Genomic DNA, 23,179 nt, shown 5'->3' with positions numbered 1-23,179 from the left:
CAGGAGTCTGACGGAATATCTCGAGTGTAGTTCAATGTGCTTTACGGAAACATGGCTTCACGGGGATATATCTGATAGATACTTCTCCATCGATGGCTTCCGGACTGGGTAAAACGACAAGGATTGCACCGAGTGCTTGACCATTACTTCACCATGAGTCTTTAGAGGGTCCCTGTGTTGTGGAGGACGTCCGGGCTCAAGTGCGATCAGCCATGTGCAAACATAAATTCTTTGAGACTGCCGTGCTGAGGCTGCAGGATGATGATGACAGGAAAGGGGAAGCTACTGCAAACCATCCTCACCATCACAAAATGCACTCTTTAACGGTCCATAAATACTGTGTGTGTTCTAGACCTAAAAGAAGGGCACCTTACCAGAACAACTCTTGAATTTATGTTTACTGTAATTACTGTTTTATCTGTTCTAGCACTGAAGAAAAAACCCACCAGCTTTGAAGGTGGTGGAGGATCATACTAGTTTAGTCTGAGAGTGAGCTGGCAGGGAGGGATGATTAGGAGGTAAAGCATGTTTCACTCTTTGAGACTCTGCTAACACTTCACATGCCCTTGGGCAAGTTTTAGTGAAGCTGACTTTGGGAAAACAAAACAACAGTGTTCTCTCTTCACATTTCAACCCTGAGATACAATGAGCTACAGTTGAGTAGAGCACTTAACGCCATGAGTAGAAAACTGAGGTTGTATCGGGCGGCTCTTAGGCGAGTTCACATTTATCAATGGGAAGCAGGAATGAGCTGAAAAGTAAGAAACTCTCTCTGGACTTTAAAAGTCCCCCATTATACAAAACATATGTTTCATGTCCGTCACACATAAATTGTTCCCCTCTGTGTAAAAAGACTCTGAAAGTTTCAGGAACAAAGACCCCTCTCTTTTTGTCCTGATCCATCTATATACAAACTTTAACAAAGTCTGAACTCAGCTGATCTGATCTGGCCGATTTGTGATGTCACAAATGTGTTTTGGCTTGTGTAACCATTAGCCAATAACAACCCCCCCCTCCCCCCAGCTTATCACCTGAATCTCCTCCTCGAGCACCATTGTGTCATCTCTCAGAGGGGGCGTGGCCAGCAGCAGCTCATTAGCATTTAAAGCTACAGACACAGAATCAGCACTTTTGGATCAGGGCTGCAGCAGAGGGGATTATAGGATGATGTTTATCTTCAAGATGTGAGCTGGTGGAAGGGTATACATGTTGAATAGAGTATGACCAAAAAGGGACACTCGGGGTACTCCTCTTGCCATGGTTGTTTCTTTTTTATTTGAGGACCAACAGAAAATCCAACCCAGTAATATGTTATAGTCAACTGTATCAAACCCAGCACGTATACACAGCAGTATTAAGATGACTTCCCATTGTTGGTTTTAAATAGATGTCCTTTAATACTTTCATAAGAGTTGTCTCAGTTCTATTACTTTTAGTTACTGAGAGCTCAGAAATGACTAAAACATAAACTAAGCAATTGATGCAGAAGCAACTGGTGCAAACCAAGGCAGGACTTTCAAGAAGGTTATACATGTAGGACAAGTAAAGGCAAAACAAACAGAAGAGACGTACTCAGCAACAAAATTTGATGAAGTGTACAAACTAGAGGACGTTCTGTATACACGTGCAGGAAGAAGCAACCTTTTGGCAGAATGACAAATCTATGTTTCTTTAAAACATCCGGAAGAGTCATGTGCTGCGTGGAGCTGACACGCAGAGATTGTGTTTGACTTTCAAAGGAAATGTGCAATGAGCGCGCTACAGAACCAGGAGGTAATTAGCAAGAATTGAGATGATTGTTTCCTTTCTCTCGATCCCTAAAATGCCACACAATGCTCACAGCTGAAGGCACACAGATGTTGGAGCTGGTAAATGGAGTTGGGAGAAGAGCCTATTATAATTAAATGAATGTGATTTTGCTGTAAGCCAGAGGTAGAGAGCGTAGGAGCCATGTGAGGCAGCGAGAGGTTGTCCTAATGATGAGTCTATGATGTGTTTGACTGTGTGTTAGATTGTGTTTGTCTTTGAGCTCAGAATATATTCAGCTCGGAGGCAGGAATGGCTGCATGGATGTATGATTGGATATATGGATTAGTGAGTTCATGAATGGATGAGTGGTTGTGATGGATGATAGATGCGTGTCTGATAGGGTACACTTCCACACTTAGATTTAGAGATTATAACCTCCATCAACAATCCATCTTGACTAAAATGGTGAGATAATAGGATATCAAACAACAAGGGAAGAAGTGATGGGGCTGATTCCATACAATAAGTAGTTCCTGTACTGCAATGTATTTGTATTATTACACAACATTGACACTTAAATGCTAACATTTATAATGTATATGTATTATCAGGAAGGACTATTTGGGTTGCATAATAAGTGTTTGCTCAAATTATTATCATAAATTAAGGGTTCTGTTTTGTACTTTTGTATGATTTTGTATTATTCAGTTCTCATTACTTCCATTTCATTTTTTTAAAGTAATTCTGTATTTTATTTTAAATATTCTGCATTTTCAATTGTTTGGTGGTTGGTTGGTTGGTTGGTTGGTTGGTTGGTTGGTTGGTTGGTATGATGGATGGATGTTTGGTTGGTTAGATGGAGGGATGGAGGGTTGGTTGATTGGTTGTTTAGTTGGTTTGTTCGTTAGTTGGATGGTCGGTCGGTTGGATGGATGGTCGGTTGGTTGGTTGGTTGGATGGTTGGTTGGTTGGTTGGTCGGTCGGTCGGTCGGTTGGTTGGTTGGATGGTCGGTTGGTTGGTTGGTTGGATGGTCGGTTGGTTGGTTGGTCGGTTGGTCGGTCGGTCGGTCGGTCGGTTGGTTGGTTGGATGGTCGGTTGGTTGGTTGTTATTTGGATGGATGGTTGGTCGGTTGGTTGTTTGGATGGTTGGTTGGTTGGTTGTTATTTGGATGGATGGTTGGTCGGTTGGTTGTTTGGATGGTTGGTTGGTTGGTCGGTCGGTTGGTTGGTTGGTTGGTCGGTTGGATGGATGGTTGGTTGGTTGGTTGGACTGTAATTTACAACACATGGAAAAGCACAAGATCCTATTTATATTGACAAATGGTGGAAAGCTATAGTCTGTGAGAAATCCTGTTCCTGTTCTTCTTATCATTAAGACAGGACTTGAAATCGTCCTTCTCAAGATGTAATACTCTTGATTTTAGGCTTGTTATCAAACATTTGATCATAAATATAATTGATATCTTTCTTTCTTAGAGAGGAAGCTTTCAATAGTATCTTTTTCAGGTGATTAATGCACAAACCACTATAATATATAAGTATGGATTGGAAGTTAATTACAACATTTTGAATAGCGGAACAATTTTGCTCGAAGAAGGTCAAACTCAGAGTTGATTGAAAAGTCCCACCTTAGAAGAGTTTTGGTCATAGGAGATACAATCATTCTTGGTTGTTTTGAAACCCATATCTGAGCAGAATTACACAATAGCTGCCAACAAATTATTGATGTACTTTCCCAAAGCGCCAGCATGCCTGATTTCTGAAGTTGCCCTTAGGATTGAAGAAGTCACAGCAGTAGTTCAGCATGCTGTTACAACAGTAGCTCCAGCAAAAGTGAAATCAGTCAATGTGTTCTCTGACGCCTGAGCTCCACAATCATCAAATAATAAAGCCCAAGGATTCTGAACTTCCCGCTTATTCCCACATCAGTCTTGTCCAGCTCATTAAAACCCCGTCACCGACATGAATGGAAAATAGATTTTTAAAAAATGCCTGCTAATGGAAGCTGAGAGCAAGGATGATTAATGAATGATTGTTCGATCGATTAATATCCAGCCTTAGAGGATTTACAGCATGCAGACTTCATTTCATGTGTTGCTGGTTTGGAGACATAACAGCCGATATTTCCCCATCTCTGTTGGTACCTTACTTATTAATGCATGAGGTTTACATATCCTTATGTGGAGTTCAAACACGTTAGCATCCACATCTTAACTATGAGCGTCCATTCAGCAGTTTCCTTAACACTGGATTCATTTCAAAATACTGATTGGACCACATTTAATTCCACTGTTTGAGACTCTGATCCGGCATTCAATGCTTCTGCACAGAACAGATTGCTATTTTTCATCAAGAACAAAGAGGTGGTTTTAACACAATAACCTATAGAATTGCACCTCCTGCGTTTCAATACATTCAGAGCAGGTGGCAGATAAGTCAGCATTTTCCTATGTTGTGTCAACACACAGCTGCACTTCACACATTCATGAGATGTTAAGCCAGTGATCGGTTACATGCGAGGACAGTTAATCCCCCGACGCCTGGGAGTGGTGTTGATGACTGGATTTTCTAATCTGTGCTTTAGCCACAACATTTCATATGCAGTAAGGATCCCCTGTGTTTGCCTCTCCTCAGGTCGGAGGACACACCATGCTACCTATCCGCTGGATGCCCCCAGAGAGCATCATGTACAGGAAATTCTCCACGGAAAGCGACGTCTGGAGCTTTGGAGTCATCTTGTGGGAGATCTTCACCTATGGGAAGCAGCCTTGGTTTCAGCTGGGCAACAACGAGGTAAAAGAAGCATTTAGATACAGTACCATATAATATACCTGTTTTGGATTGTACGCCATCAAGCACACATCGAAAGTTACGCCTCCAAGTGATCCAATGGTAACACATTTTGTTTCAAATCACAAACAAATACATGAATTAAGTTGTTTTTAAAGTAGGGATCTAATATAATGGTGCAGTGATGATGTACTGTAGGCCAACACTGAACTTAGCCTCCCGCTGGTTCCCTTATCAAAAAGCCAATGAGTTTTACATTGAATATTGAAATAATGCAGGAAATAAGATCTTTGACAAGTCCCGTTTATGGTACTTAACTCAGCAGGATAATCACGTAAGAACACCACTCATATAAAGGTGAAAGCGTAAATGCAATCTGAAGAAGTAAAAGGTAACGTCAGGTTATATGACATGCTCTCATGACTTCACCAACGCTAAGCTAAAAGCGGAACATTTTTCGACGTGATGACGTTAAGTTGTCTCATTTAGACACTTGTTAGCAGCTGTCATTCTTAGGACACATAAAAGCCCGAGATATCCTCCTGTGTGGTATTTACTGACATATTTGATGTCTACGAGGGAAGGGTTGGTTTTAGACGTGAACATCTCTTCAGCTCGTTAAAGGTGGGACTTTTCAATCAACTCTGAGTTTGACCTTCTTCTAGCTAAATTGTTCCGCTATTCAAAATGTTGTAAGTAACTTCCAATCCATCCTTATATATTAAAACCACAGACCTTATGTCAGGCTTATAACCAAAAAGGCATTCAAAAAAACATTGTCTTCCAGGCAAGGGGACAGGAAGTGGTAAAATGCTGACTCATCTATGGGTTAAAGACTCATTTCTGCACCACTCCATTGGATGTAAATGAACACCGCCATTTTCCATCTTAATCTACTGCCTCGTGTGCCTTTTCTTTCTCTGAGACCGGCGCTGGCCCAACGAGGTGATGAATGAATGCCGCCTTGCCACCAGACAAGATGCCACATTACATAACACCCATGATGAGTTTGTTTTTTCATTGGAGGCTCTGCTTAGAATCAATACAATTTAATTAGGTTTACTCTCGTAAAGCGGGCATATTGAGAAAATGTAATTGACCTAAAATAATAACCTGGCATGCATTGCACTCATAAGTATTCCAGTTTAAACATCAATAAGTTATTGGGCTTGACACAAATCGGTATTACCATATTCCTGTGCTTCTCCAGCTGAAAGATTTTTGAGACACTGTAAATGAAACACTCAGCTGATTAAACTACATTGCCGAAAACCTTCTTCAGGATGTAATGAGAAGAGCTCTGCATTACAGTGTGTCATAGCCAAAAGAGTGAACAACCAGTTCCTGTTGTAACTTCAGGTGCTGTTAGATTGGAATACTTATTATTCACTTATTCAGATGTGTCCAACACATTACGCTATAATACATTACAGAAACAATTAGGAATGGGTATAGATGACGAGGATGAATGAACTCATGGGTGCTGTTGGTTAACTGTTTCACACACGCCTCACCCTCCACTATGGGCTTCACTGCTTTTCTGTAAAGCGGTACAAACGTCCAGGCTGCCAAATAGCCAAAGCAACTAATTGTATCTACAAACATTTAGAAATATAAGTCCAATCGTAAAACAGAATGGAGATGTGTGAAATTGGACACCCCAATAAGCTCTCTGATGCTCGACAATAGGGATTCAGCCACTATACAGAAAGTATTTAACATATATTTAACAAATCTAAAGAATTAGAGAGACTTCACGTAGAAACATTTTCTAGCTAAAAACACCAAACACTAATCAAATACACTCAATCTAATCCAACTAAAAGGTCACAAAACCTGTATTTCTAACATCGGTTTCAAATAGTTTAATATAATAAACAAAGACACATTACAAAGGAAATAACTTGTTAAAATGAAATGCATTTAAGGGTAAAGTGAACTTGTTTTGAAGTCATCAGCCATTTAGGTCTTTTTTAAAACCAACAAAAGTGTGTTTCAAATTCTAAAGGAGATTGCAAAGTTTCCAAAGATAACAAATATGTCACTACATTACGTTACACTTCAAATATCTAGCTCTTACACTAAGTGCAAAAAACCATAAAGATTCAAACTCAAAAAAAAGAAGTGCTGACATAACAGGACCATTGTTATCGATGGTGCATTAGTTAAAGTCTTAAGTGCTACTTTTTATTTAATGTCCAAAATACGAGCAAAACAAAGGGCCGGTGTCTGGAAGTGTTTTCTGCTGCAGAGCTCTGTCTGAGGGGGAATGAGTTTTAAATGAATCACATTTGAATGAATAGTGCAGCCATAATAAACATATTTTTATATATTTCACCGCGGGTAAACATGACCTAGGTTCAATAAATAACTGAAACAAACTGATACAGAATCAGATATTGAGAAACAGCCTGAATGTAACAGCTCTGACGCTACACTCGATGATACCAAATTGAACAAATACTCTATGTCAACATTTTTGCTTAAACACCAGCGCTGCAGTCGCAGAGGTCGAGGATGAACTAGTCTCCGAGCTTTTATATTCAGCAGCGGCGTCCTGCCTGGCTCTCCCTGCAGCTGAGGCTCCCGCTGCTTATCTGTGCAGAGTTGCTTGTTAACTGGAGTCGTGCTGCATTTATCACGAGCAATATGATCCCACCAGGGAGCATAGAGCTATAGGGGGACGTAATATACTCTTTGGTTTCACTGCCCCCTCTTCTGTTACAAGCCACTGCCGTGTCCAAAGCCAAACACTACTGTGTATAGCAGTACTGAGGGCCACATCGAACATATACGAAGGAATGGGCCACTCACTAGAGGTGAGGTTTATTGCCTCATCAGTTCAGTTATAAGTTAGCAAAATCAATCGAATGTAGGTAAATTCAGCTTGATACTTGAAAATGCTTTAAGAAACACAACAGCCTCCATCACAGCTCTTCATAGAGCTCATCGCATAACCCAGAAGCTCAGGTTATAAAAAGAGGAAAGATGAAGGGTGGAATTCAAGCTTGTTATGTAATTCAGTTATTGGGCTTCTTTTTTGTTTTAAACTATGATTTGTTTGAAAATGTTTCCAACTTTAATTGACGACATTTATTTGAAAAGTGGGCTTATTAACACATGTGTCATTTATTTGTACATATGTATTTTAGAAGTACAATATATGACAAGCACAAGTTTCATTTGTGGGCCATATGCAATTATACTTTTTGAATTAGCTGAGGGCCGTTTCAAAATGGGCCACGGGCCGTAGTTTGGACACCCCTGGTGTAAAGCATAGAAACAGGATAAGAGTAGAATGGACAATGAACTTTTGCAGTGCTAATTGGACTGCACCAAATATGTTGTTGTTGGTTCTCACTTAGCTAGGCAGCTTGTCCTTCCCATAGAGGTTAAGATGACGGGCTGTTAGCCTCATCACTAACAGTCAGTTTGGACTATTTCTTTCATCAGTGTAGTATTAAAGCACTGTGGAGTTAGCAAGACAGCTAGCCAGCCTTCGGACATTGTGCTAGTTGGATAAGTTGCTTTGTAACTATTATTCCCAATTTGAGAATATTCTGAATATGATACTGGCCATGTTTTACACTTACAGAATGAGTAGTTATTCTCACTGTAGTTGTTGCACTTAAAGACTCAAGCAGACATCACTTATCTTTTCTCACTCGTAGCCACTTTATTAATGAAAACAGCTCTGTCACTGTATCAAAACAACCGATGAAGAAACGTTCTTCTTCTACTCTTTTTTCACTTGCACACTTTCAGGCGGAAAACAAGCAATTACATGTAAAAGTGAATACTGCTTCTGAACAACAATAGAATGTTAAAACAACACAATATGCAATAATAAAATAATAATCATATGCAAACTATACTTTCAAATAACAACTGGAACGTGGGGTACCTTTCTAACCAGTTATAAACATACTGGACTAATAAACATAAGCAAAGCTTGTAAATTAACCACATCATGAATTATGTTGTTGTGAGGGAAACTTTTGTAGCAATGGAGAGTCAGGACTCAGAGAGACACGAGGAGAGCCGGAGCTTTGATGGAGTCAGGACTCAGAGAGACACGAGGAGAGCCGGAGCTTTGATGGAGTCAGGACTCAGAGAGACACGAGGAGAGCCGGAGCTTTGATGGAGTCAGGACTCAGAGAGACACGAGGAGAGCCGGAGCTTTGATGGAGTCAGGACTCAGAGAGACACGAGGAGAGCCGGAGCTTTGATGGCAAACACTGACGGTTTATTTGGAGCTTTGTCCGGAGAACTCACACGACATGTCACGAGCCACGAGTTGACTCAGGTTGAGGTGCCAAATCAATTCTGAATTGGAAGATTCTCTTCTGTAGTTCGAGGTTTTAACTAGATCAACATTCTTTATCAGCGAGACTAAACAAATATGGACCCTGAATCTAACTAGAGCTGTCGTCCATAGAAAAGAATGTGCGCCAGGGAACCTCCGTTCCAGATCAAAGAAGGGCCTCTAGATGTCCCTGAACTATAAACCATCTCATGGCGGCTTGTGCTCGGTCATAAGCTGGCAACAACAATGCGCCCAAGCGGCCCCTCCTTTACGAGAGATAGCAGCAATACCCAACGCCGTAGAACTATGCCATGGGAAAAGAGACAGTGAAAGGAGAAGCTTATGAACTGTGTCAAAGGTTGAATACCTAAGAACATTATTCACATAGTGTTTCCTGTTAAGACTCATGATATATGCCTATGTTGTTTCATGAGCATTCTTGGTATACGATGCATTCAGAATATGAGTCTCGTTAAGTCTCTGCCTCTTGCTTGTTTGAGTCTCTGTCTGTTAGACACGACCCAGCCTGTGTTTTGAATGGTTAAACGAGTGTGCACGTAAACATAGAATTAGTGGAATTAAGTTTCATCAGCGATGTTAACAACTTAAAAGGAGTCTTTCTTGGTTACCAGAATGTTGTTGCATATAAAAGTACACGTTCATGTTTATTCCAAGGATAATTACCTCACATCTGTTTCGGCGGAGGCTGTTGCCATGACCACTGCAGCCTTTACTACTTGTGATTGTGTTCTGGGGAATTGTGCAAAGAGGCTCCATATGTCTCTGCAGGAAGTGATGCTCCATCCCCTCGGTCTGGGTCTCAAGGCTGTCTGTCGGTGACAAGACGAGACGCAACAGGTGGAACAATACAAACGGGTTTTCCCTCTTGGTTGTTGTTTCAGATGTTGCTGACCCTCTTGAGTATTAACCTCACGTAAATGATGTTTATTTAAGCTCAGATTAGGTGTGTTGTACATTCTTTCCAGATAATTAGGCTTCAGACAGAAGATGTAAGAGCGTGAAATAGCATGACACCACGATATGTCTTACGGGAGATTTTCCATTGTTCCTATTTACCTCTGTTTGTGATTATACTACGCCTAATAACCTAAGTAAACAAACCTAATGTTTGAGCTGGCTTCAGTACACAAGTGAATGTGGTGACAATGCTTGAACTAAAAAACAACTAGAAAGTAGTGCAGTTTGTCAGTGCGGCGCATTCATTCCACACAAATAGATCCCTATCTATTCTATTAGGCTCCAGCGGCTTGAAATTGATACAAAAATAAAGTCAAATTGTCACAGCTGAGTGAGTCATCCGGCTAATTAGAGCACAAGTCCAACAGAGAGATGATCAATCCCGATGTTATCAACACCTCCAACATCCACCCCCGCACATATTCAGTCTGGTGTTGTTTCGTGTTGTGGCTCAAAGATCTTGGTTCCCCTTTAATATTGGACACATTTAGGAATGAATGCATACTGTTGATTCTTTCATCTCAGTTTCATTAGTTCAAACCTCAAAGGACAGTCTGCTCAGTGTCGGCCGTTTCTCATTATGACCGAACCGAAGCAATCAGTCAGTGAAAATGTTTTGTCTCACTCCACCGCCCTGTCTCCTCTGCAGGTTATTGAGTGCATAACCCAGGGTCGGGTGCTGGATCGGCCACGGATTTGTCCCAAGGAGGTTTACGACATCATGCTGGGCTGCTGGCAGAGGGAACCGCAGCAGCGACTGAACGTTAAGGACATTCAGAAGGTCCTGTTCGCCATGGGGAAAGCCACGCCGGTGTACCTGGACATCCTGGGCTAGCATCGGCCCGAGAACGACTCACACGAATCCAGGAATAACCAAACCAACCTACTCCACTGTCGAACAACACCTACAATGTTTGGGAAGGACTTAAGTGCCTGCAACACTTTTGGATATAGTGGATAAAACATATTCAAAAAACACGCACTTTTACATTTTGTTTACTTCCGTATAAGATGTACAGGTTCGAAGAAGACTTCTTTTTTCTTTTTTCCCCCGAAAAACTGCAAAAATACACAAAAATGGAGATGGGAGTCAAGTGGACTGGCAATAGGAACAAGGCCACTGTTTGATTATATTATGGAGAGGACACACATCAGAATTAAAATCTATCCTGGGTTTGGTTTTATGAATATATATAGAAATATTACATATATTTTATATTTATTTCTTTTTGTCAGGCTTGAAGTGTCTGCCGATAGTGTTGCATTAAGGGCTCGGCCCTGTCCCAAGACGTCACCGACAAACTATTGGGCGATTGGACGATGGCAGCCTTACTTGCACTCTGATTGGCTGGCTTTGACGTTTCAATGGGAACTCTTCGTATGTGGAATAACACTGGATGGTTGAAAAAAATCAAAAAGGAGCGCTCTTTAGAGGACCTACCCAATCAGACAACCGACAAATCTATTTTAATTTAAAAATAATGTACATATTGTAAAATTATATGTGTCAAAATTATGTTAACTTATTTTTTTCGGGTGTTATTTTGGTTATTTTTCTGACTGTGATCTGGGTGGCTAAAGTATAAAGCTATGGTATTTGTTTTCATCCTAAACTAGAGGTGATTTCTCTTGGGATATACCTGTGTTGGTGCTGGTAAGTTGTCTTTTGTGGTGAAGCTGAAGGGCAGTTTGAAAAATCAGCTGACTGTGAATCACAGAGACTCTGAGCCATCGACACGACACTTTTCCAAAGAGGTGATGAAGCCTCTTGATCACTTCCCACTTCATATGCTTTTTATGGAAAGAATAATGTGTTGAAAAGTAAAATCCTACACCACATCCTTCAAATACATTCACACGCTTTGAGAAACTGTCCTGTCACTTTTAGGCGTTTTGGTGTGAAACTGCTTCTCCACGCTTAAGAAAACACTTTTTGTAATTGAAAATGAATGAAAAGTTATTTCCCTTCTTGCTGAGAATTTGATAAGATCAATACCACTATTGTTTCAGTGTGATCAAGATTTAGCTCAAGAGATGTTAGCTTAGCATCAAGACTGAAAAAGGGGAGTTAGCTAAGAATTAGCATGCCTGTCTTTATCCATAGGTAACAAAAAGCACCTACCTGTAAATGTTATTTCATCATTTCTGCGTTACGTCGTCCTCGTATCATTACCTGATGCTAAGCTAAGCTAATCTTATGCTCGGCTAAGCTAACCAGGTAGCCCTTAATTTACCTTACAGACACAAGAGTGGTATCAATCTTCTCGTTCACCTGTTGGCAAGAAGACAGGTGAGCTCATTTCCCAATATCTCATTAAAAACACCTTTGAGGTTAATACCAAGAGGATCCTGTCACTTCACAAGAGAGAAAAGAAACAAAATGGCCGCTTAACACTCTGAGACCCACTGGGCCGTATACGATCCCAGATATCAAGCCGTCTTCGAAGCATAACTCATGAACAGAAGAAGTTAGAAGCTACTTATCACTTCTGGCACAATCCCAACGAATGTGTGACATTTTCTGTGTTGAATGTTTTTTGCAATATTATGGTTCGAAGTTCTGTTTTAATAAAATAAGTTAAAGATTCAAGCTCCATTTTTAGTTATTTTTATTTTATGCTCAAATATCCCCTATTATATTGTATAGAAGTATTTAATGAGTAACATATAACATTACCTGAGGTTGTGCTGATTTCTTGGATGTGTAGACAAAAACACAAATATACAAAAACGGAAATGTCCTATTGTGGGTCTCAGAGGGTTAACTTGCATTTGTTTCAAACAAAAAAATATATACACACACAGTTTGTATGATCCTGTTTCTTTCCCGTCAGCTGTACTTGACTTACAGTCAATGTTCCTTCCTTGAACTCGTGGCCTTTGCATGTTTAGCAGAGAAGAGGTTTGACCCCTTCTATGCTTTGATGACATTCTGTTAAATCCAGAGAGAAGCCACTGAAGCAGGTCAATGTGTTAATGTATGCCAGTCATTTAAAATAATAATCACTAAAGTGGATCAGCTATCTCTACGGTATTGCCCTCTCCATCATTTTGTTGTTGTTAATACAGTAAAAACTGAACTGAAGAGTTTTGTTCCAAAATGTGACGGAAAAAGATGACCCCCAAAAAGCTTGACAGAAACAATAACAAAAACTTAAACCAAATGAAATTATTTTAAATGACTCTTTTCTAATTAAATGCTGAATTTGAGTTCATTTTTACCGAGTGGATTCTGATTTCTCAGGCAACGATTTTCCTTTACGTTGTATCTGGACATTGAGCGTTTTGGACTGAAACTCTTCACATCTCTTTCTTATTATCCTGATATGAATTCTTATACTTTCACCGTGTTGTCTCCCCTCCCTTTGGGACTATGTAAATCATGAATCAGTTATTTTGAGTATTTTAAATGGAAGACAGGATCAAATCCAACGAGTTACCCAAAGCATTGAGTTTTTGTGATTTCTCTTGTGGTAAAGATAAACGCTTAAAGACGTTATGACACGGACCGTGAGCATTCGCAGGGTATTGTAATCCTTTCATGGTGAGTTCAATATTGTTTAAAACGTTTTTTCTTTTTTCTTTTCTTGGATGAACTAACGGAACACTTTTTGAAGCAAAGTTGGCATATTACCATGTACACATGTTACAGAATATAAAAATGTGGTATAACAACTGCAGTATATAAAATACTGGTATTCCATGATAGATCTTTGTATTAATGTGACTCTCTTAAGAAAATGTCTTCAAACAATCAGACGATCTCCTTTTCCATTTTGTCCTGTCTTATAAAGATGTGTACATTTGACTACATCTCGTATTCATCTAAATCTCTCACAAAGCTGAAGGACATGTGTTCAGTGTACGATCTGTTTTACCTGCTTTCTTTTCAAAAGTGATAGAAAAAGTCTTTAGACAAAGGCTGTGGTTCCAGAGGTGGATTAGGTCATCTTATAATCACAGGGTCAGCGGTTCGATCCTTGGCTTCTACTCCGTATGTCAAAATGTCCTCGAAAAAGATGGGCAGCCCAATCAATATGTGTCTACACAAGTCTCTGTTGCTGTTTCATTATTCGACTTGTTCTGAGGTCTGTATATTGGACAAAACATGCTTTCTTGAGGCAAAGTATTCCCATATTTCCCATCCACTTAACATTCCTATACCTTTTAGCAGTCCTAGTTGCCTGTCATTTGGCATGGAGGTCAAATGTGTTGGTATGAAGGTGTGCGTAGGTTTTAAGGCCAATTGTCCAGAATGAGGAAGGCACTATGAGTGACCTATAGAAAGATACACATAACTCTGAAGGATTCCTTGACCCTGACCAAATTCATGAATTGTTGGTCGTCTTGTTGGAGCCATTTTTGAACCCTCACAAATCCAAATCCCCCTAAAGCCTCTTAGTTAACTCAAGGACCTTCAGTTTATTTATCTATTACTTATAAACTGTGCCTGACATATAACATGCACTACTTTCTATCTAAAACTCTGACATGTGCCAAAGGTGTCAAGAGTTACTTTGCGAATAATGCACGTATGTTGTTGCAAAATTGCATGCATACATCTTTTTTTAGATTTGATTGGATTTCTGAAATGCTCTACTTACCCAGAAACAAACCTAGAAGTAATTCTACTGAAGAAAGTTAAAAGAGACAAAATTCCCCAAAGATCGAACCTTTGGATTAGAAGGGGACGGCACTTCTTCGAGATTGAGCCACTCTTGAAAGGCATCACAATAATTTGATCCGCTCTGTCATCACTTGCCAGGCAAACAGTATAATTAGCACCCTGCTACTCGATAATGTACCTGGAGAAGGGCACCTTCATGTCCTTGATTGGCCGGTCGGTGCATTGTCAGAAGAGTTTAGACTCTGCAGCAGCGAACGACGACTGGATCACCTCTTTGCTCTGTGACCCAGCATTTATTTGTTTTGCCAAAGGCTGTTGTCAAGCCAAACCTTGTTCTCCAATGCACTGGTCTTGATGAAAGAACACCTGCTCCTAAAAATAAATTAAAACTGTTGCATGTCCTCCCGTTTGACCTGCCAAAAGATTTACCCTCAACTTGTATAATGTATTCTGGGAACGCAGAGATCAAGCTGTGTCTAATGTACTGAGCATAGGATCAACTGCTCAGAGACGTATTATGTGTCTTTCTAGAGGAGAAAGAACATGCTGTTTGGCAACCATAGAAAAAACATGTCTTTATAGTGAGCCGATAGCATGGAGGCGGACAGAGAAACACACGTCCTCAGCAGGGATCAAACCAGAGATGTTCCAGTAAAGTAGCTTTAACCTTTTGGGATGAGAATGCACGACACATGTAATTACCTTACATTAAATCACACCATGATGGGACACACATTACATTAAAACTATGTGCATTTAGGTATTAACAGGGTAGCAATGAAGGTTGCATACTTGGAAAATGTTCCTTTAGTATACTGTCATTAACACTAGAACCGCCAACGGGTCAATTTTACCCGCAGCTGTTTTTTTATTGTATGTAACTTTTTTTACATAACATATTAAAGTCTCCCAGTCCGTGACTTTTCCTGAAGTGTGTCATGTAGCACCCTCTGTTGTTAAAAATTGTCAATAGGAATTCAGATTGAAAAAATCGCCAAATAAATTGCCATTTATACCCATATCCGCCAGCGGGTAATATTTACCTCATAGAAAATACAACGTAAACATGACGTGTTGCTATAGCAACACCTTTTGTCTACTGCGGTTCCTTATAGATAGAGAGACAGATAGAGAGAGATATATAGATATATTGATAGATAGAGAAAGAGAGAGAGAGATATATAGTTATAGATAGTGTAACATATTGGAGAATACAAGATCTTGGATGACTGAGCTCACGTTGAGGACGTAATGCATGTGCAGGTTACGTGCCAGTTGAATAAAGATGGACACTCGGAATGAGAGAAGTAGTCCGCGTCGTCTGTTTATGTAGACAATTATATGTCCATAGGACAGAACATTACAGATGGATCGATAGATAGTTATATATAAATAGAGAGAGATTGAGAGATTTGTACCTAAACAAAACACAAGTCTAACACCAAGCGTTTAAATCAGCACTTGTTGCGATATTTTATACTTCATGCTATCTGCACAAACTATGTCATATGAAAAGCTGAGAGTCCACAGATTCTATTGGTATAAATGTCATCCCTGTGCGATCAAAACTCACTGTTCTGTATGATAAATAAAATAACATTGTACCTTGCAAATCAGTAGCGGGTACATTTTACCCGTTGGCGGTTTTAGGTATACAGCGACCTCTGGCGGTTCTAAATGTTATGAACTTTTAATATTAAATAATAAGAAATATTAACCAAAGTCAGGATAAACTGTAGTCATTTGTTGTCTTAGCTCTCCTGTTAAGCTGGTCAAATATTACGTAGGCCACTCTTACAATGTTCTGTTAAGCCCCACGGACCCGCCGAAGGGGCCGAAACCACAACATCTACCATGTTCAATCTGAATTTTCTTTAAAATAAAAAACATCTATATTGATTCTGACTTTTCTACATCCAACTCACAGGTTTATCATTACTTTGAGAAAAAAGATTATTAATCTTCCCCTTTTTGAAGTGTAGTTATGGTCATTTGTTCTGGAAATTTCATTTTCGAGCCTGAGACCTGAAAAACAGGCTCGGGGCTTAACAGGTAAGGTTTTAAAAAAGCTGATAATTCATCACAGTGAATTGTAAATGATTTCCAGTCTGACAATGCAGGAAGTGAAACAAACACATTTCAGCTTTATCTTTGCCACATACTCCGAGGCTTTGTTGGCGAGTGTCCACATATTAAATGAGAACCCATTTCATTATTGCCCTCTTACAAACACAACAGGAAAATGGAGACACAGTCGCCGCCGAGGGATTTGAGGTCAGTGAGCAGTGTGTTATGATGGTGGTACCTTAATTGTCTATTGATTTACAATTACACTGTGTTTTCTGTGTTTAGCTTTCTGTGTGTGTGTGTGTGTGTGTGTGTGTGTGTGTGTGTGTGTGTGTGTGTGTGTGTGTGTGTGTGTGTGTGTGTGTGTGTGTGTGTGTGTGTGTGTGTGTGTGTGTGTGTGTGTGTGTGTGTGTGTGTGTGTGTGTGTGTGTGTGTGTGTGTGTGTGTGTGTGTGTGTGTGTGTGTGTGTGTGTGTGTGTGTGTGTGTGTGTGTGTGTGTGTTCATATTTGTGGTTTGGCGGTGGGTATCTCAAATGTCCAGCATCAACATGAGCGTGCTCTGACCGCAGCCTGTAACATCAGCTGATGAATGATTACAGGGGAGGAAAAATGTCAACAAGGGCCAAGTATTTCAACTGAGAGGCAGATTGATATAGCATCAAACTATGATGCCTTAAATGCTATTTACTGTAGAGGAAAACCAGTACTTTGTCGGCCTAGCTCTCAAACATTCAATGTTAGACAAGCAATGGGGCGTCATAAAAGCAAATGTATCAAACTGCATCATACACGTTGCAATGGTATAACCGGTCTAGAAATAACTTTGCAAATGTATACAAACTAATAAATGAATGAACTTGTACTTCACATAGGAAACAGCAATCGTTAAATATCGTTAATATGGACATACACACGAGTATGTAATGCATACGGTGTGTGTCTTTTTCATTTCTTGACCTTGCAATTTGTAATTATTTGAGGAATGCAGATTAAGAAATTGTGTTGATGTTAAAAGTGCTTGCATACGGCAAAACACTTACATTTCCAAAGTTTATTTTTACGTTTTATTAATTGCCGTCAAAATCTTTCTTTTTTTTAAATTACTCAAATGTCTTTTAATAAGTTTGGGTCCAAATGCAGCGGTGTGTGTTGATGAGCAGACCTTTCTTTCAGATGGTTGATGGGGCAAAAGGGTTTCTGTGCAAGGGGAAGTCAAACAAAGGAGTGTCTGATTTTAGGAAGGCAGTTTGATTCAACAGTGTTCTTTACAACTTTCCAAAGAACAGCCGATCCATGGATGTTGACTTTTGGCCAGGAATCAAAGCGTTTTGATACAGCTGCTCTGTTTTAACATTTTTCAGGCTGGAAAATGTTGCATTCAGGCTGAAAGTCACCCATGCTCATCTGTTGGGAAATGCATTGACTGAATCCTCCCAGAATTGAGTGTGAAAATGTATAAATATGAATTTGATAAGCTTCAAGAACCGGATAAGCAAACAACCCTTTTCTGTGTGTGAACCTTGAGAGTTGTACATTTTTAACTTTTGTTTATAATCAATGTCGTTAAGCCATTTTATATGTGTTCAATTAGTTAAATCAATGTGTAGACTTATATAAATGAACATGTTAGCACCTCTGAGGAAAACAAACCACTCAAATGAAAATATTTTAAGTACATTTACATTGAATTTGATGATATTAGCTGTTCTCTTTCGAAAAAAATAAATGCAACCATTTGATTTTAAAACAAATCAGGACAATAATATTTTTTTTTGTTTAAAACCGCTTGAGACAGATAATCCATCAGTGTGACTGTTGACTTTTACTGTGTGGCTTTCATTACTGTTGAAGGTTCATGCACTTTCAAGTCCAGATTGTTTGGAATGTTTTAAGAGCACTTCGACTGCAAACTATCTGCAGAGACTTTCCAATCCGCTGCTCACCGGATACGGTGACCAGCATAGCAATCAAACAGCAAAACGGTCCAACCAAGTGTTGTTGTATCTGCCCTGTTATGTGGACATTTGTAGGCCTTACAAAGCATACTGATAAGAGAGATCAATCCATTGAATCTGTCTTTTAGAAATGTTTTTAAAGTATTTTATCTGTTCAATAAGAACGAGAGATTTACAGGACGGTACCATGTCCGGCGGTGGCTCAGTCAGTAGGGGCTTGGACTGGGAGCTGTAGGGTCGCCGGTTCAAGTTCCCGACCAGACCTAAATATGGAGTGTGAACTGCTACTTTGAGAGGTCCCGGTTCACTTCCTGGTCCCTGCCGTGGTGCCCTTGAGCAAGGCACCGGATCTGTTTTAAAGCTTCATGCAGCAACTCTAATAGGAATGAATGTGCCCCGCCTCCAACACTGTGTTCAGTTCTGTTTATACATCCACGAGGTTTCCCATTGGCCCATAAGGCCTAAATGGCCTGACTCTTGAAAACGCAAACACCTGGATCTTCTGGTGATCTTGCATTTAGCCTCTAAGAGCATGCTTACCTACATTTTTCCTTATGCGCCACCTCCAACTCGCTCCATCACGTCTGGTCTCAGAAAACTACTACTCTGGATTTAAGCGCATTTTACAACTTGTAGGACCAACTAATTTAAAAGCTATTTAAGTAATTGTACCAGGGAGTTGATTTACCTCAAAGAATATACCCGCTGTTTAAAGATATCTCCTTCTCAATGTAAGTCAATGGGAAAAAGTATTTTTGGGCCTAATGGGAATGACACAGGGGTTGTAGTACCACCATTTGGCCACTACAAACACATTTGCTTCCTGGTGGATGTAGCCAACAGTTAGCTAACAAACTTACAGGTACATATGTCTACATCCCCTAAAACCTTCTGAGCACCCAAATCTATGCAAACTGTATTCTACAAACTTGAAGCAGGATTATAACGTAAATAAATGTAAGGCAAATGATAACTTTTGTTGAAATGTGTTGATGTATAATAAAAAACTAACTTTTTCTCAGATAAAGATGACCAGTGTAATAGAAATGGTTCAAATGAAATCTGCAACTACTGCTTGCCAAACAGTAGAATATTTATTTTCTGAGCTAGAGGTGCTGAGTCCTTCCTTTTCATGCACCAGCTGTCTGAAGACGTTCTCCCATGCATGTGACATGAAAGCTCTTGCTGAGTTTGTATTTAAAGTGAATATATTGTTGTGTTTTCCAGGCAGATTGCTTCTCAGTATTCCAGCATTGTTTGTCACCATCAAGTGCTACAACCCTGCTAAGTCATTTGAGCGAGAATCCTAGCATATACAGAGAAGGCGTCATTTTGAAATTGCTTTTAAAAATGCATTCACCTTCAAGTATTTCATTCTGACTCATCCTCATCTGTGACTTTTCAAAAACAAAATGACTACAGGGAAATGACTCACTCTCTCCACACTGAATATCTCATTCTGGCAAATATCCTGAACTGTATTCAGCTGTTTGCTTTGGATGGGCGGGTATTCATTGATAACTGTGGCGGGGTTATATAAAACACAAGGACGGAGAACGGGGGCTGAGAGTTCTTTGCATTTGCTCTTTGGTGCCAAGATGAGGAGGCGAGCTCATTTGTGAGAAAGTGGTTGAACAAACAAAAAGAGAAGTGTGTTATATAATCCGATACCTTGCTGTTTTTCTTACCCACAAATGTACTGACCTTGAATGCAAAATTGCCCACCGCTGTTTGATCAAAAACGCTTCCTTCCGTTTGATAAGTTGAGAAATGATAATCTTCTGTTGTGCCTCAAAGCAGTCTCCGGTACTATCGCTCTGTAAACAGTGTTTCTGCTGAGCACCTGATCCCAGAGCAGGCTTCTCACCACCCAAGGAGAAATCTTTTGACTAATCCCCAAGGCTTTCTTATCAAGTGTGATTGAATGGAGCCTTCAGTCCCCAGAAGACGGGCTAACCTTTATCTTGCCTATTTTCTATTTATGGTCCTTTTCTTTTTCTCTCCACAACAAGGTGTTTGTGTGAAAAAAAGAGAGACCTGTTAACTGTTTACATTCTCCAATATTCACATCCCTTCCCCCCGGTGGGCGTGCGTTTCAAAACATGAAAGGCTCCTGAACAAAATGGAAAGTTTCCACTCCATTTGCTCTGCAGCCAATCAGTGCGCAGTGACCCAGATAAGGAGTGCGATATTGATGATGACAGCAATAAAGACGTATTTTCACCACACGCCTTCCTTCTAATTAGGTTGATCTGCGGGGGAAATAAATGAATTTTGACGAAATGCAAAAGAGGTGGTGTGCTGGAAGGATTAGACTACAGAGTGTGACAGGGGAGAAGAGAGGGGGTGGGATTCAAAAGGTGTCTGGGGGTTAAGTGAGTCCATTGTTGGGGAATGGGCGACAATTACCCCTGAAAGAGATTGTGTGGCTTCAGGTGCGTCCTCAATACGCTGTTAGGTCAGAGTAATCCCCCGGGGTCTTGTAAGTGATACTCACTGACGATGCTCTGGAGGTTTTTCAAACTCAGCCCACACCCTTCAAACTAACTACAGTGTGTTTGCTATTAAAGGCATGTCTGCACTGCTGCTGTTCTACTGTTTCTATCAGCATTGTGTTTGAACTGAAACCTCAAGGGTGGTGGGAGTTTAAGTGCATATGATTATTCTGATTGAAGTACCACGCTTCCTTAAAAAGACGAGTGACCTATCATGATCTCTACCCTAAATAAGCTGTTAAAATAAAAATACATTATTATTAAATTATTATTACCGTAATATGCTACAGTATTATCGGTTGTGTTCTTGGAAAATATCTGCATCAATATTGACCACTGGACTGACCTGTTGTAATGCTGGGCGTATGACGATTTGTTCAAGACATTTTTAAGATTCTCATCATTTCTAACCCGCAATTTTAGAGCATGTATGTTTGCTATTATTAATTCTTAAGCCAATTTATGTAGTGACATTTCTACACTGTCAGTATTAAGAAAAGATAAGTTGGAACTTTGTTTATCCCCTTGGGGAAATGCAGGCGTTTATAGCAGCAACAGGCTCAGAGTGAAAAACAGGATTCACACACGGTTAAAAATATAGATAAAAATGAATAACATTCTAAATAATAATACAAACATTATAATTAAAGTGATATCGTAACTGTTGAACAAGATACATTATGAATATGATGTATTATAATACATTTGAATTTGCAATGTATTTTTCCAGAAATACTGAAATATGTGATAAAGATTCATTGATTTGATTAATTATAAAGCCTGTCATGTAATTAAGTTGATTACAAAATGTTAATGATTGGCAGCAGCAATTAAACTAAGAAGTTCAGTCTGATACTGCTGGTATATTAATGTATAACTCCCCTAAAAGATGAGCAGTGTTTGAGATCCTCATAGTGCAGGTTAGGATTGGACAGAGTGGAGGAAGAGTCACACGGACACACTGAATACAAACCTCCACACTTCCTCCTGCAGGGGGGAGGACATCAGCAGAGAGGCAAGAGTACACACATCCTTTACTCAAGTAGAAGTACAGATACTCGTGTTTAAAAATACTCTGGTAAAGTAGAAGTACTGACTAAACTTCTTCACTCAAGTCAAAGTACAGAAGTATGGGCTTTGAAATGTACTTCAGTAAAAAGTACCCATAACTAGCAGCTGTTTTAAAGAGTACCTGACCTCCCTTTATATTAATAGAACAATAATGTAATTGTTAGCTAATGAATGTTTCCATGCTGAACAACGGCAACATGACAACGTTTTCATTGGTCCCTCTTCTTTAGAGAAGACCAGGAAGTGATGGATACACGGATCGTGTTCAAATCAATAGGCACGCAATGACTCTAAATAATAATGATCACGCCACCAAACACACATTCAGACTAAAGGAACCAGCCTGTTTGGAAAATGAGAGAAGTAGAAAGTACAGGTATTTGGGTTCAACATGTAAGAAGTAGAAAGTACAGGTATTTGTGTTCAACATGTAAGAAGTACAAAGTACAGGTATTTGGGTTCAAAATGTAAGAAGTAGAAAGTACAGGTATTTGTATTCAACATGTAAGAAGTAGAAAGTACAGATATTTGTGTTCAACATGTAAGAAGTAGAAAGTACAGGTATTTGTGTTCAACATGTAAGAAGTAGAAAGTACAGGTATTTGTGTTCAACATGTAAGAAGTAGAAAGTACAGGTATTTGAGTTCAACATGTAAGAAGTAGAAAGTACAGGTATTTGAGTTCAACATGTAAGAAGTCAAAGTAAAAAGTCGTCAGAAAAATAATTAGTGAGTAAAGTACTGATACCAGAAAAATACATTTAAGTACAGGGTCCCGCGATTCAATAAAGTCAGACTGAAGTATCCTTTGAAGCATCCTTTGAAGCATCCTTTGTGCTCCAGTCAATCCTCTCAGTAAACACAGAGCTGAATCCAGATCAAATGCACGCTGAAGGCTCTTTGAGCATGTTTTCTCTCAGTGATCGTGCTGTTATGTTAAATGTTTGTTGTTTGTTTTTCATGTATTGTATCCTGATGTTTGTCTGTTGATGTCACACATGGAGCTGCTGTGACACAAGTAAAATGTCAGACTTGATCCGACAATTAAAGTGTTATCGTATTATTGTAACAAAGTATTTGTACTCCACTACTTTCCATCTCTGGAAATCAGCCTTCGCATTATCTTTACACAGCGGAGGGG

The 23,179-nt window shown here is 39.7% G+C and overlaps 1 protein-coding gene across 4 annotated transcripts in view; it reads left to right on the top strand.

Annotated features, from left to right (window-relative positions):
* ntrk3b (neurotrophic tyrosine kinase, receptor, type 3b) overlaps window positions 1–13,637 on the top strand; it is a 290,186-nt gene extending 276,549 nt beyond the window's left edge. For all 4 annotated transcript variants that reach the window (XM_079667171.1, XM_079667172.1, XM_079667173.1 and 1 more), the window contains 2 exons: window positions 4,385–4,543; window positions 10,474–13,637. In XM_079667171.1, the coding sequence (XP_079523297.1) occupies window positions 4,385–4,543; window positions 10,474–10,659 (345 nt within the window). In that variant the 3' untranslated portion in view covers window positions 10,660–13,637. The remainder of the gene's footprint in view (window positions 1–4,384; window positions 4,544–10,473) is intronic.
* Window positions 13,638–23,179: the final 9,542 nt, after the last annotated feature.

This window comes from Notothenia rossii (genome assembly GCF_949606895.1).
Source record: "Notothenia rossii genome assembly, chromosome: 2".
Taxonomy (NCBI): Eukaryota; Metazoa; Chordata; class Actinopteri; order Perciformes; family Nototheniidae; genus Notothenia; species Notothenia rossii.
This window is presented reverse-complemented; position numbering and strand designations above follow the sequence as displayed.